We start from the raw sequence: 14941 nt of genomic DNA on the forward strand, positions 1-14941 counted from the left end.
TCCCCTCCCTTCCATCCTAAAGACAGGTGGAAGGATTGGTCAGCGGATTCCCACCTACTTGTACCCTGGGGCCAACCCTGATTCCCCCACCCTTCCCGCTCCTTGGGGGCGGAGCCAGAGCTCTGATCCCACCCTGGAGACCGGCTACAGCTCCCACCTGATCCCCTCGGTCCCCGCACCTGGGGGGCGGGGCCTAAAGCGCTGATTCCCTCTCCCTGCCGCCGGGAAGAGGTGGAGACAGTAGAACCCGAGTCACGTGTTGTTGATGACACGTGTCTCAGGCACGGGGAGGAATGTGACGTTGACCAGGAAGTGACGTCTAAAGGTGGTGACGTGTACGAGGTCATATAAGACGTTGGCTCGGCGCAGTCGTCGGCTGTGGGGGGCCGGAAGTGGTTAGGGGGGGGAGTCGCAGCTGGAGTGAAGCCTCCTCAGCTGGGAGGTCTGGGGCCCGTCTCGCCGCCGGACCCAGCCCCAGGCAGACATGGATTTCCGGGAGATCCTGATGGTGGCGTCTGAGCAGCAGGGGCTGAGCGCGGTGTCGGTGAGAGCCCGGAGGGGGGCAGGGGAAGGCCGTGGGGGGGGGGCGCTGAGGAGGCTTTCGTGAGAGCTGGGGGGACCTGAGCTGGTAGGTGGGGCGAGTCGGGGGGGGTGAGCTGGGGGGGGCACGGGCCGGGCCGAGCCGAGCCTTTGATGTCACTGCCAGCCAAGAGTCTGTTATCAATTCCCTGGAGCAGCGCGGCGGGGGCGTTTCCAGCCCCGGTTCCCAGCGCTGCGGAAGCGGAGTGGGCTTGTCCTCCGTCTGCTCTGTCCGGCGGCCCGGAATGAGACGCGCATTCCGGTGAAATGTTTGCAGGGATCTGCAGTTACTGGGCTCCAGGTGGGATCATCCTTTTCGCTTGCGTTTAAAATAGAGTTGACGTTTGTTTCCAGTGTGGGACAAAGAGGCAGAAAGAAAGACCGTCCGGGAGCAGTGCACTTCGTAAGCAGCCCCAGATCTTTTCTAGGTTTGATCGCTGTGAAATGAAGAAGGCAGCTGTGGCAGGTGGAAAACTGCAGTGTGCTGGGATTAATTTCTTTTTTTCTGTGTACAACATTTAAAGCCAAATTAACGTCAGCCTTTGTTCTCTTTTACAACAAGCAAAATAAAATCAGTTTTATGTGGAATTAATGTAGATTTGTGCATAAAATGAGCCAGTTAACTGGTATATGTGAAATCTGAAAGCAAGTAGGGGCAAGTCGCTTGATGGTTTGGATTTCCTGCTCCTGTCTCTGCTACCCTTGACTGGCAAGGGCTGAAATTACTTCTAACACAGTGTATCTGTTTCGCAAGGGCAAGGAACTTTTCTCATTTTCTAGCAGTGATCACTTCAGCTAGTTAAAGAAATTTTCTGTTGATAAATACTGTAGCAATCTTGTCCATTCTTCAGTCAGAGCTTTGAGGTTCTGTTTCCCTGGTGACATTTGATATCTTCACTTATCTTGGTGTAGATCTTGGGGTAGGGTGGAGGCATTTGCCTTTTGGTATTAGTGATTGATCAGCAATTGCAGGAAAAACAGAACTTTTAACTTTTGTCTTGACAGGTAATTCATTTGCCTGTATGTTGTATTCTATCCCTAACACTTGATCTGTTTCTGTCTTGTAGTAGTTAGATGTCTTGCACCTTTAAAATTACATGTCTACTCAGTTTTCTCCTGCAGTTTTAATGGAATACTTGTATTTGCTTCCTATCTTAAATAGTTGCATGTTGTTACTATGCATTGTTGAAACAACTCTCATTTCCAATCAGAGGTTCTATACTATTCAAGGGCCCAGTCCTGCTCCTTTTAATAGGTGTTTAGCCATAGCCATTGTCTTCAAAGGAAGCTGGATCAGCAGGATTTACTTGCATGGTTAACTTAATTGTAGAGTGAAAAAATGCATTTCAGGTGTACAGGAGTTGAGGCTTCCTTGTCTCCCTGTGCTGATATAAGTGAAATTAGTGCAACTTCTGCTTGTAGGCAAGGCCATCTGTGTAGTGTGGAGGGGCTTAGGAAAGGTTGCTGTTCTCAGTGAGGTGTGCAGTGGGGGGAACTCTGCTATGTGGTCTTTAGGTGCAGCTGCCAAGGTGTAGGAGAGGCTATTTCTTGTGGGCTTCTGAAGATAGATATCTAAGGCACCCCTGCCTGCTGTTGACTTCAAATGTAAGGGACACTGTGGTTTAGTGTGGTCTAGCAGAATAATTCTGCAGAATAATTTTGGATTATAGAATTTACACATGCTATTGTCAGTTCTTTGCAAACCAGCAGGACAGTTAAGAACATTTTGTTTTATTTTTTTTCTTTTAGAAAAATGTAAGAAATTATGTGAAGAGAATATTGAAGTTGTGCAACTAAGGACTCACACTATGGAAAGTCAATTAAGTTATGATTTCATATGCTAGGTAACTCCCCCTGTCTGTGTATTCTGTGCAATATCATCTTTAATGATCACATACACTGCAATTTAATAAATTTTTCTATAACCTTAGATACACAGAAATACAAAATGTTTGTGTATGCCTGAGTTTATGAAAGCCATTTGTATGAAAGGTATACAATAAACCATACTTTTGCATCATACATTATGTTAAACGTACCGTACAGAGTAATTAGCAAAACTTCCTGACGTATAAAAACCACAAAATCACAGCTAGATTAGTGTCTTTCTTAACTTATTCCCTGAATTTTACTCAAGGAAGGCTTATTTACTGTAAATAAGGTTTTAGTATGTGAGTGTTAATGAAGACAATATGTTTCACTTCATGACAATGAAAAAAACCAGGGTGCTGTGCATATGCCATCTGATTTGTAGAAAAGTATATTTGTATTTTTTAGAACTAATATGTGGTCTTTAAGTTAGACTGTATTGTAGTGCATGCTCATTAAGGTCATAGATAAAGTCTGCAACTTCACTGTAGCCTTTTCCTGACTTCTGCTGTAACCTTAATGTTCTTGCAACATAGCTTTTTGGGTGGAATAAAGTCATTGGCAATGAGATTTTTAAAACTGGAAAACCAAAACTGGTTGCTTAATGTTGTCACTGAGGGAGTGCGGAAAGGCTGAGTATTTGAGAAGGTCAGTTTAAGGGCACTGGCAAGCTTGCTCTGCAGTCTTTCCCATCTATGTATCATTCACTTTAGATGGCTCTGGGGTGGAGCTGAGGATGAGGGTCTTGAGATACAAGGGGGGGATCTGGGGTTGAGGGGTTCGGAGAGCAGGAGGAGGATCAGGGCTGTGGCAGGGGATTGGGGCATGGGGGGAGGGGGCTCAGAGGTGCAGGTTCCCAGTGACACTTACCGCAAGCAGTTCCTGGAAGCATGTTCCCCCTCCTGCTCTGAGGCGCAGTCTGCACGCTGCCACATCTGCAGGTGCCATCCCTGCAGCTCCTGTTGGCTGGGAACTGCGGCCAATGGGAGCTGCAGGGGCGGTGGCTGCGGACGGGACGGCGCGCAGAGCTGCCTGGCCAAGCCTCCACGTACTACTTAGGAGCTGGAGGGGGGATCATGCCGGCTGCTTCCTGGGAGCTGTGCGGAGCAGGGCAGACCCCTGACTTCATTCTCCGGCGGGAGCTGAGGGCCGGATTAAATGGTCTGACAGGCCGGATGTGGCCTTCGGGCTGTAGTTTGCCCACCTCTGATCTAGAGCCTCTGAATCCCAGACTTTTGAACTCCAGGCAACAATTCAGAGAGGAGGGGCTGTAATTGGGTCTAGCATAGAAACAGCTTGGCTCCAATTTGGGCCATAAATGGTTATTTTAGGAGGAGCAATTAAGGTGGGAGTCTTTCTTGGAACTGGAACAAAAACACTACTTTCAAGTTCATCAGCCAGAACATTTGATCAGTTATTCAACATCCTTTTCTGGCTGCATAACTGGTGTTGGTTCTACCTATATGTTCAAATTTAAATGTGCTTTTAGTAGAAAAGGTTTATAATTGCTTCATCCCATTAAGTTTCTAAGGAGTTGCCCTTTGCTAGAAGCCAAAGTGGTGTTCTCCATCACTTATTTATATAAAAGGTTATCTGTGTGAAAGTTCACTAAATTTGTCATTATCAAAAGAAAAATACTTTTTTCGAAAGAAATTAAGCACTTTTGTCAATAATGTAATTTGTTATACTATCACTGTTTTTAACTAAACAACTCCTGTTTGCCAACTAATGCTGCTACATGAATGGTGGTTAGATGGTCACCAAAAGCTTCAGTGGCGCAATAAGATTACCAAAGAAAGTCATAGACTGAACATCCAGCCAGACTGTCTTAAGGACTTACCTGGAGATCAGCTGGAGTGGTATTCGAGCTGCAAGGAGGCTGTGTCCCTTTGGAATTTGCATGGATGATGGTGATGATGGTGAATGATAGTATTGTATCACGTCCCAGTAAAATTGTATACCTGTTCATCTCCCCATAGAAAATCAAGTTCAGAAATAATAAAATGTGTTATAAGTAGTAGTTTAATTCAGAGAGTATTCCCATTACAAGGTAAGAAGGGAAATGTTGGCTTTTTTAAAGCAAACTCCTTGTAAAGTTATCAGTAAATACCACGATGAGTATATACATCTGGGTAATGAGCTTATTAGGCAGATATTGCCAAAAGTTTCCATAGCAGCTGCAGAAAAGTGATATGCCCCTTGTGGTGCAGTGCAAGTACATATTTACCTGTGTGTTGTAGATATTGTGCTGTGCAGTGGTTTCAGTATTATATATTCTATATTCAGCTCTAGCACAGGTTTCTAATGTGACCTTGGGCAAGTCACTTAGGCCCAGATCCTCGAAAGTATTTAGGTGCTTAACTTCCATCGATGCCAATGGAAGTTAGGAACCTAAATACCTTTCAGGATTTGGGCATTAGTACCTTGATCATGCACCATATTAATCAGTGGGAGTTTTACCATTGCCTTCAATGGGTGCAGGATTAAACTCTTGTCTCCATTTCCCCATTTGTGATAAGTGGAGACTTCTCTACTTCACAGAGGTGTTCTTTGGCTTAATGAAGATAAAGTGCTTTGAGATATTTGGATGGAAGATACTATAAAAGTGCAAAATATTGTATATGTAAAATAAAATTACAAACATTTTAACACACACTTTGAGAATAGTTACAACCAAAATCACCCCTTTATCTAGTTTTGTTCTCTGACTGCTGCGAGGAACCTCTCTCATCAGTAACTGAAATGCTTAGGTTTTCAACCTTTTTTCATTTCCGGACCCCTAAAAAATTTCAAATGGAGTTGTGGACCCATTTGGAAATCTTAGACATAGTCTGTGGAGCCCACAGGTTGAAAACCATTGTTCTGTGGTAAGGAAAACCTTTCACAGACCCCTTAGACATAGTCTTCAGGCCCCAGATTGAAATCCACTGACAAGGGAGATCTACTTCTGATGAAGGGCCAATCCTTGTTATAGAGAATTTGTAAAACACAGCAATTAGAAACCTGAAAGAGAATAGGACTTAAATCTCATGGAGGTCACCAAGAACTGAAACAACTTTCCTGTAGACCTGCACTGATTGAAGAAATGTTATTTTTTGGTAAATCACACTTAGATATATGGTAAGTGAATAAATTGAACCATGTGGACTAATGCTGATGGATTTAAATGGCTGCAGTGCAAGTTAAATGCTGAAGAAGTAGCCTCCAGCAGAATTTGCAGACACGTGGATGTCAGTAACATGGTTTATAGTACATCATTATAAAAGCCCCTTCCCTATAAAATTTCTTTCTATTGCTGAGAAGTAGCACCAATGCACAAACAGCTATGAACAGGTCAAGCCAACAGAGCTTATAACCCAAAGTGTATACTTGAAAAAGGCTGTGAGCAGCTGAAGAGAAAAGACCTTCTGGTGCTCATTGGAATGTGTATTACCTCCTCTCATGGGCAGTGGAAACTTTGGGCATGTTATTTCTGCATATGAAATATGAAGATGGGACCTGATGTAGAGTAAAAACATGACATGCCTACCCACAGTCAGTCCACACTTAGCGCTGGTCTGTTCTAAGGGCGGGGATTGACTTAAGATACGCAACTTCAGCTACAATAGAGTACTGGAGTCGACAGGAAGGTGCTCAGGGATCAATTAATCGACTCCTGATAGATCAATTGTTACCTGCTGATCTGGCGGGTAGTGTAGACCTGCCCATACAGGGTTCATATAACTGTGGCTCACCTCATAAACCAGATCCTAGAAATAGCATCCTGTTAGACCAGTGGTTCTTAACCTGGGGTGCATGCACCCCCTAGGGGGTGAGATGCCCTTTCTGAGGGGTGTGAGACATGCCAGATATTTTAGAAGGTAAAGCATCGAAAACAAATTAAGCACAGGCGCCTAAGTACAACTACTTTGTTTCATCAAACCTATGTATTTATTAACATACACTTTTACCATTACTGTAATATACAAACAAAAAATATATCTAAGTTTTAAGAACTGACCTACTTCAATGATTTTTGATAAGGGGTGTGAAAACATATTTTGATTTTTGATAAGGAGTGCGAGAACATATTTTGAGAACCGAAGGGATGCAGGCTGCAGTGAAGGTTAAGAACTACTGTATTAAACCAACTTCTGTGTGACAATGGGCAAGCCGTAGGATGTGATATAAAATGCCGATCTGGACTGAAGATTTTTGTTTTATTCTGAGCTTGATTTGCTTTCACAACTGAGCTCAAGGGTCCGGCAGAGTTTGTGAACAAAATGTATGTAGGGATCTGACTTTTCATTTTTTTTAAATTAATCTCTATTGCTATGTAGAAGACACAATCAAGGGGAAATGACTATATGGGAGGGAACAGTGAAACTTGCTATTGATAAATGTCAAATGCATAAGCAGAAAAATATTTTTCTGTGATCATTTTTAGCTACTGTAATCTTTGGTTTTATGAAAATAACGTATAAAATGTTCAGACTGATTTTTTTAGTTGTCCCTGTAAGCAAAGATATGCAAGATTCTGTTCAAGGAAACTTTCCAGATGAACATCAACTTTGAGGTTTTTGAATAGTTTACCTCAGTAGTTCTCAGCCATGAGTACATGTACCCCTGGGAGTACACACACGTTTTCCAGTAGGGGTTGGCTGGCTGTGGACAAAATTCAGGGAGGGCGAGGTAAAAATTTGCATCCTCTGAGCATGAAGGAGCCTTGGAGGAGGATGGTGGGGAAGAGAATATCTTCTAACGATAAAGCTCATTAGTGGGATGAATAATTTTTTCAGTACTTTAAGGCACACAATATACAGTTGAGGAAAGGCGCCTCCAGTGCCCAGAAGATGAGCCTTGAAAATGTATCTTGTATTTTGTGAGAAAGCAAAGCCAATGTGGTACACTTCAGCAATATTTAGCCATAGAGTTGATGTCAGTTGCTACCCTGAGAGGTAATCAGTGTTTACAGTTTGAGAAGCACAGTGTTCCAGAATAGCTTGACCTGCTCTTTTCTAAAGGCTGTTTTTCCATTCCTTTGACAAACTTTCTGATAACCGTGTGAAACTTGATTGGTGTAGCTGCTGCTTACTTGGTAAAAAGTAGAATGTTCATGCTTATCTTGTCTATCATTCCAGGAAACTGATGTTGGAGTAGCTCACAGTTTAGAATAATCATTGTGTGGATGGTTCTGGAACAGCTTTGTGCTTCAGACCAACTGTTCATTTTTTAAATAGAGCTAAACTTATAAATCTTTTCTGGTTACTCATTGCACAATGTGTACAAACAGAGTTTGAAGAAAATACTTCTTGGAGCAGAACTAGTGATTCATAACATGAGAAATACTGTAAATAATTTGAACGGTGTTTGATAGCTGCATCTTCAAGATCAAATAGAAAGATATTTAGAAAGCTTCCTTGACTGGGAAAGGAAAAACTCATTTTAAAAATATTACTATATACTCTTGTACAAGTTCCCACACAAAGGATGTTGAGAGGGATTGCTTGTAATGCTGCTTATTCACCAGAAAGCAGTGTATTTTGCTGCATTGTAATACAGTGCTCAAAAATGCTTCTCTAACCCTTAATTTCTTTATAAGCCTTTCTAATGTGATAGATCTTTCTGCGTTTGGCCCTGCTATATGTAAAGCATTTTTTGCCAAGAGGTTCTCTTGTACAAAGCTCTTAAACAAAATTTCTATTTTGTACATTCATTATTTTTTAAAATCATTTGTAGAAATTGAATGATAAATTTTCAAATGTGAATTTACTGTTGGTGAAATGCGTTATCAGCTTTAGGAATGAAATCATCCACAGAGCAATAATAGAACCGGTAGTAGCAGTGCAGCATTCTCTAAACTGCTCACCAGTGTGCGTCAACCTTGTTCTGGACGGATCTCTTCTAAGAATGAGAGGGTAGCCCAGTCTTTGTCCTTTCAGTCTGAAACTGTCAACAAAAAGACCAGTCTTGATGATGTGTAAATACACCTCTACCCTGATATAATGCGACCCGGTATAACACGGGTTCGATATAACATGGTAACCCCAGGGCTCCGGCAGCGGGGCTCAGGCGGCGCTTTAAAGGGCCCGGGGCTCTGGGTGGTGCAGGGAGCCCTGGGCCCTTTAAATCACCTCTGAAGCCCTGCTGCTGCTACCTCCGGGGCTCTGGCAGCAGGGCTTGAGTGGCGATTTAAAGGCCCTGGGGCTCCGGCTGCTCCAGGAACTGTTTAGTTCCCCGGACATTTTATTTTGTACCCAACAGGAAAGGTGAACTACTAACAAAACTGCTATTGGTGCCTTTCAAATGAGGGGCCCAACCCTGGAAATCTTTACCTTCTCTAGTTGTCATTATTAAGATGATTAGTACCACTGATTTCAATTGCAAGTGCAAAGGATTGTTGTTTGTGTGAGTTAAGAGCTACTCAAAGGAGTAAGAGGTTTGCAGGAAGTCCTCAGATTGTGAAGATACATTTTATGCATAGACATATCTATCAATAGATACATTCAGGTTGTAGAAAGCTCATAAACTTGATGTTGAATGTCAGGTTTTGCTACTGAAATGAGATTGTGGGTTTTTTTTAGTTTTGCTTTAGCAATTTCAGGAATTACTAAAAGGCAACTTTTAAACAGCTGCTACAGGAGCCTTGCAGCTGGTGTTCTAAGAACCAGTTTTGGCTTAGTGCTTAGTAGAAATAATCCTCTGAACCTTGAATCTTAGTAAACATATTTGTTTTAACACATGCTCATATTTTTATATAAAACACTCAAAGTATTTGTGTTAGTATGTTGCAGTCTTCATCAGAAATTAGAGCTAAAAAACTCCAATTGGCCATATACATAAGTCTTGAGTAAAATTACACTGCTAACCAGTTTTTCTACCTCCTAGGTGTTTGGCCATAGGTTTCTTTTTCCAGATGTTACCCAGTAGAATAATTTCTTAAATTAAGTGTCTTAGTGGTGGTTTTTGTTGAAGGAGACTAGCCACCCCCCATTGATGGTGTGTTTCAGCGTGCTGCCAGCTGTAGAAATACTTACAGTTTGATATATGGCAGGATTTCAGCTCACTTCCCCAGGCAATTCTTTCAAATGAGGGAAATCTCAAAATTTTACAGAGTGATTTTGTTTCACCTAGCAGTCCAGTTAGCTAATGGCTTTTGCTTATTAGCAGAAAGGAAGATACACACTCTCTAAAATTACCTTACTTTTCTTTTGGTTCTCCCAGCTGCTTTTTGATTTAACTGATTTCCCCTATTTCAGTTAGCTTATCCATTGTCATCTTTATTTCCTTCTCTAACCCTTTTTAGTTTGAAGTGTGTCTCTTATATGAGGGAAGAAGTTCCAGTAATCCCCTAGTTTCTCCTTTTTACTTCTTCCACTCCTTGTAAGTTCTGTGTGATAGTAACCCGTAAGCCTCAAACTAACATAACATCAGTTTCACACCTTTAGTTATGTCAGAGCAAATCTTTGTGTGGTCACATATTTTGGATTAAGAGTATCCTATTTGGATGTAATGGAAATTGATTTTTTACCAAATTAAATTACATCCAAAGAAATTACTCTTAACCTGACAGTAGGGTCCACACACAGACTTGCATCGAATATAACTAATCGTATAAAATAAAGCCAACATAGTTATATTGATTCCAGTTTGTATGCAGGCAGACAAGGAAGGCTGGATGAAGCCTGTAAACTCTTTCGATCTGGAAAGGGGGAGTCAACCAAGAGTGAGGTGTATTACCTCACTCTCCAGACAAAGGCTCGTGTGTTGTGTGTGGTACTCCTTTCCCCTACTCAGTGTAGAGCTGCATCTGGGCCCATTCTAATGGCTGTTTCTACTAGACCACTGGTGTAGCTATTGCACATGTTGTCAGTCTCCCTCCTTTTCTCACTTTTTTTCCTCTTCATCCCTTCTGATTTTCTTCTGTCTTCTCTTTTGGTCCATTTCCTCCTTTCTGGTTCCTTGTCCATTTTATGCCTAGAATGGCGCCCTTTGTACATAGGGCCTGTTCCTGTGCAATGCTGAGCTGCCTCATTTCTTGTTGGAAGTCTGTTGCTTAATGAATATTGCCTTTCATCGTTAACGTATTTAAAGCCAGATAAATCCCTGTTACTAAGGCTTTGTCTACACTAGCACTTTTGTCAGCAAAACTTCTGTCGGTCAGGGGTCTGAAAAAACACACTCGTGACTGACATACATTTCACCGACAAAAGCACCAGCGTGACCAGCGCGATGTTGGCAGGCGAGCGACTCCTGCCGACATAGAGAGGCTGCATAGGAGACTTCACAGTGGCACAGGTGCAGTGGTACAGCTGTCTGTAGTGTAGACAGCCTAAACTTCTCATTGATTGTGATTTTCCCATTTAATAAAAACAGCTATATATATTAAAACCTTTGTTTTCTTCTGACCAATTTGCTTTCTCTTTGCAGAAAAGATACAGTTTGGCAGTAGGCCCTCCCAAAAAAGATCCAAAAGTCAAAGGTGTCCATTCTGCAGCAGTGCAAGCTTTTCTGAGACGGAAAGAAGAAGAAATTAGGGAAAAAGGTAACTGTTAAAGTTGTTCTGAGTGTTCCCTACTGGAGGAGAACTTCTTCAGTGACTCTCTTTGGGACATTTTTACCCTACTCCTTACGTGCCTTTGAATATCATTGTTATAGGTCCCCGTTCTTTGGAATATCCTTACGTAATTGCTGTGGAGTCAGAACCCACTGTAGAGCAGTGATCCTCAGGGCTGCACACATTCTCATTTGTGAATCCAAATGTTTGCTCAGCAGCATTTACACATTTACTGTCAAAGCAGCCAGAAAGGACTAATAGCATGAACCAGGAGCGGGCACAAGGAATTGTTCTGAACTTTTGTACAGCTTTTAATATTGAATAAACTGTATTTAAGTATCTGAAAGTGACAAAAAGCCAGGATTCCTGTCTTTACATCACAACATTGTGCCTTTAAAAATTAGACACTTTAACCCCATCTGGATTAATTTTAAATCTTTTGGCTATAGACTTTATTCAAACCATTGGTGTTTTAAAGTTGTGTGTATGTTCCCTATAGTTGTTGTTGTTCAGACTGAATGATAGCCATGTTCTTCATAATATTTACTTAATCCCTCTAGAATTCTTCATCTCCAGAAATTTAGATTAGACATGACTGAAAAATCTTTTCCTGATATTCTTTTACAGAACTAGAGGCAAAAAGGAAGAAGGAGGAACTTCTAGCTAAGCGTATTGAACTGAAACATGATCGAAAAGCAAGAGCTATGGCTTCACGGACAAAGGACAACTTTTATGGCTATAATGGCATTCCCATTGAAGAGAAGCCTAAAAAGAGGCAGACTTGTGAAAATGTCAATCGATGCACAGATGCAGAATATATGACAGAAGATGAGGAAGAGCAATTTGAATACAGTCAGACTGAATCTGAGCATGAACCAGAGGAGTATGAAGAGAAACCATCCAAAGCTGCAGTGAAACCAAAGGCACTTCCCAAAAGTGCTCCTACCCCTATGAACTTTGTAGATCTTCTGAGGCTGGCTGAAAAAAAACAGTATGAACCAGTAGAAATAAAAGTAGTGAAAAAGACAGAAGAAAGGCCAAGAACAGCAGAAGAATTGAGAGAAAAAGAATTTTTGGACCGGAAAAACAAAAAAGGGGAAATCCAGAAAGAGAAAAAAAAACCTGAAAAAGAGATTAAGAATGTAACTGCATCAAGTTCTTCAAATAAAGTGTTTTCTCATAAAGAGTTTATAAATGCAAAACTTAGCAAAAACTCAGTGGATAAACGTTCCTCTTCAAAAGGCAGTTTCCCTTCTCAGTGTGGTCCTGATAAGAAATCCACTGGACCTGTGTTTAGCGACAAACATGCAAGGTCATCATCTTCCTCCAAATCCAGTCAAGTGGAAAAAGCAAAAGTTACACAAAATGAATCTTTAAAAAGCTCATCGAGAGGCATCCATAGTAAATCTTCAGTCAATGGAATAGGAAAATTTGGGTCAGGTGCACATACACCAAGTTCAAAAGCACCCACTAATGGGGCTCAGAAACTACAATCTGCTAAAGAACCTAGTCTGAAAAAATCTGCTTCTGTCCATACAAAACTGGGTAGTGCAACACCCCCTCAGCATGAAATTGTTAAAAATTCCAGCTCTGGGCGGCCGGGGAGCAGTGTGGGAATGGGCAGGCCCGGGCGGCCGGGGATCAGTGCAGGAACCGGTAGGCCGGCCAGCAGTGCGGGGACGGGCAGACCGGGGAGCAGTGCGGGGATGGGTGGACCCGGGCGGCCGGGGAGCAGTGCGGGGATGGGCAGGCCGGGGAGCAGTGTGGGAATGGGTGAGCCTGGACGGCCGAGGAGCAGTGTGAGGACAGGACCTGGAAAGTCAGGCAGTTCAAGCGTGGGACCTGGGCGACCAGGCAGCAGCTCAGTTGCACCTCCAAAACCTAAATGCACTGTTGTATCAGAAACAATCTCATCTAAAAATCTAGTCTCCAGACCAATTAATATACCAATGAATGGAACGAGACCTTCTCCAGGGCATAGACCAGTGTTTCATCCACAAGGTATGCTGTTTTCAGCAAATAATGTTTTGTGTAATAAATATGTTTCATGCATTATTTGTTCCACATTTCTGTTGTTGAAGTTGATCGGAATTGCCAGTGAATTGTAGATACACTTAGAAAAATCTGTCTAATAGCCAGAGTTGCATTCTGAAGAGTGCCACTAAATAGCAGTATGACTCTTTCTCTCCCCTTGCCTCTCATTGCAATATTTCTTTCCTTTTCACCTAACACTTACACCTAAGAAAATAAGATCCTTAGGTAGGTGAGGTCTTTTCCAGGGAAAGAGAAAGAACAAAATTAAAAAATAGAAAGGAAGGAGGGAGGAGTCCAACTGACCAAAAAAAAAAAAAAATGTAATTAGCTCTTTTCAGGTAACTTTTATAAACACGAGCTGCTTTTTAAGGATAGGTGGGTGAGTGGCAAAGGGGAGAGAAATGAAGGATTCCTGAGGTCCAGGTGCCATTTAAAATTGTGATTAATTAAATTTTAATAGTGCCTTCTGTTCAAGGATTTCAAAGCACTTCATAAACATTAGGCCCCACAACAAACCTGTGAAGTATGCGTAGTAAGTGTTGTCTGGATTTACTGTACCTTTTTGGCATGGGGAAGTGAAGTTTAAAAAATAAATTTCTTTGTAGTTGTAAATAGGATAGCACTTTTGCAAACCAGTGTATTTGAAATTCCATGGTTGAGCAAGTATGCAGGCATACATTTACCTTTCATTCTGGCAGTTCCTCTGGGATGCAGTTGACTATAATGATGGGAAACTTGGCTTATACGTGGCCCTTAGAGGAAATATTTCCTCTTGCTGAGACTCTTGGAATGTCCAAATCAGTTGTTTTTTTTAAAAACTCAGTCTGCGGCCCAGAGCTGCAAATTGTACTCCAAATCATAGGTATACCTGCACAGAGTCCAGTGAAATCATTTATTTATCAAGGAGAAATAAAAGGAGAGAAGTAAGGGGGAGGAGCATAAATAGAAAAATAATAATTTCAATAGTGAAGATTATTTTGTGACAAATGGGTTACAGAAGTTGTAAATATTTTTACTCTTTCTGTTTAGGTCTTCCAAGGCCTTCTCTTCCACCTATAAGTTATAAAAGGCAAATAGAAGATGATGAAGAGTATGATTCTGAAATGGACGATTTCATTGATGATGAAGGGCAACCCCAGGAAGAAATATCAAAACATATTCGAGAAATATTTGGCTATGATCGGAATAAGTAAGAGAAATTAAGATTAATTTTGTTTGACCAGCTCTTTTCTTCTGAAACTGTAAATTGTTAAACACTTTAGGGGAATTCTTTATTAGAGCTTCTTCTAACAGACTAGAACTGATCACAAAACTAAAAATTAATGGTAGCTTAGTTGCAAGTGATCATTACTTGATCACATTTAAAATGTGCAAACAGAAGAAAGTCCAAACCAGTAGTATATATATACTTGATGCTTTAACAGAGCCAACTTTAGAAAGCTGAAAAAAATTATGAGCCAAATCAGCTGGAGGGAAGAATTTAATCAGAAAAAATGTGAATGATAATTGAGGATCATTTAAAAATATCTTAGTAAATGCTCCAAAATCCACAATCCACCAACTGAGGTGGAAGGTCATAGTGGTTAAAAAAACCAATTTGATTTAGAGCAGAAGTGAAGACAACTCTGTGTGTGTGTGCGCGCGCGCGCGTGCGACTGAATAGCGTAGTGGTTAAGAGCGCCGCCCTTTGATACGAGAGACTGGGTTTCAAATCCCAGTTGGTACCCAACTTTCCAGTAGGGGTCCTTGGGCAAAAGACCCCCTAACGCTTCACCTGCCTACCTCAAATATGAGAGTGACACGAACTAGGAGAGTCATGCCGGCTCGGACGTCGCCCGGATTAACAAGGTCCGCGCCAGATGTTGAGGAACCAGGACAATCTGACGATAAGTGGGCTACTGGAACAAACCATTCATGGACGAG

The 14941-nt window shown here is 41.7% G+C and overlaps 1 protein-coding gene across 1 annotated transcript in view; it reads left to right on the plus strand.

Moving 5' to 3' along the window:
- The first annotated feature begins 327 nt into the window (after positions 1-327).
- SPTY2D1 (SPT2 chromatin protein domain containing 1) overlaps positions 328-14941 on the plus strand; it is a 46990-nt gene continuing 32376 nt past the window's right edge. Inside the window, exons 1-4 of the mRNA XM_032765495.2 lie at positions 328-544; positions 10858-10972; positions 11612-12985; positions 14048-14207. Coding sequence (XP_032621386.1) covers positions 485-544; positions 10858-10972; positions 11612-12985; positions 14048-14207 — 1709 coding nt within the window. The 5' untranslated portion in view covers positions 328-484. The remainder of the gene's footprint in view (positions 545-10857; positions 10973-11611; positions 12986-14047; positions 14208-14941) is intronic.

This window comes from Chelonoidis abingdonii, chromosome 4 (genome assembly GCF_003597395.2).
Source record: "Chelonoidis abingdonii isolate Lonesome George chromosome 4, CheloAbing_2.0, whole genome shotgun sequence".
NCBI classification, from domain to species: domain Eukaryota; kingdom Metazoa; phylum Chordata; order Testudines; family Testudinidae; genus Chelonoidis; species Chelonoidis abingdonii.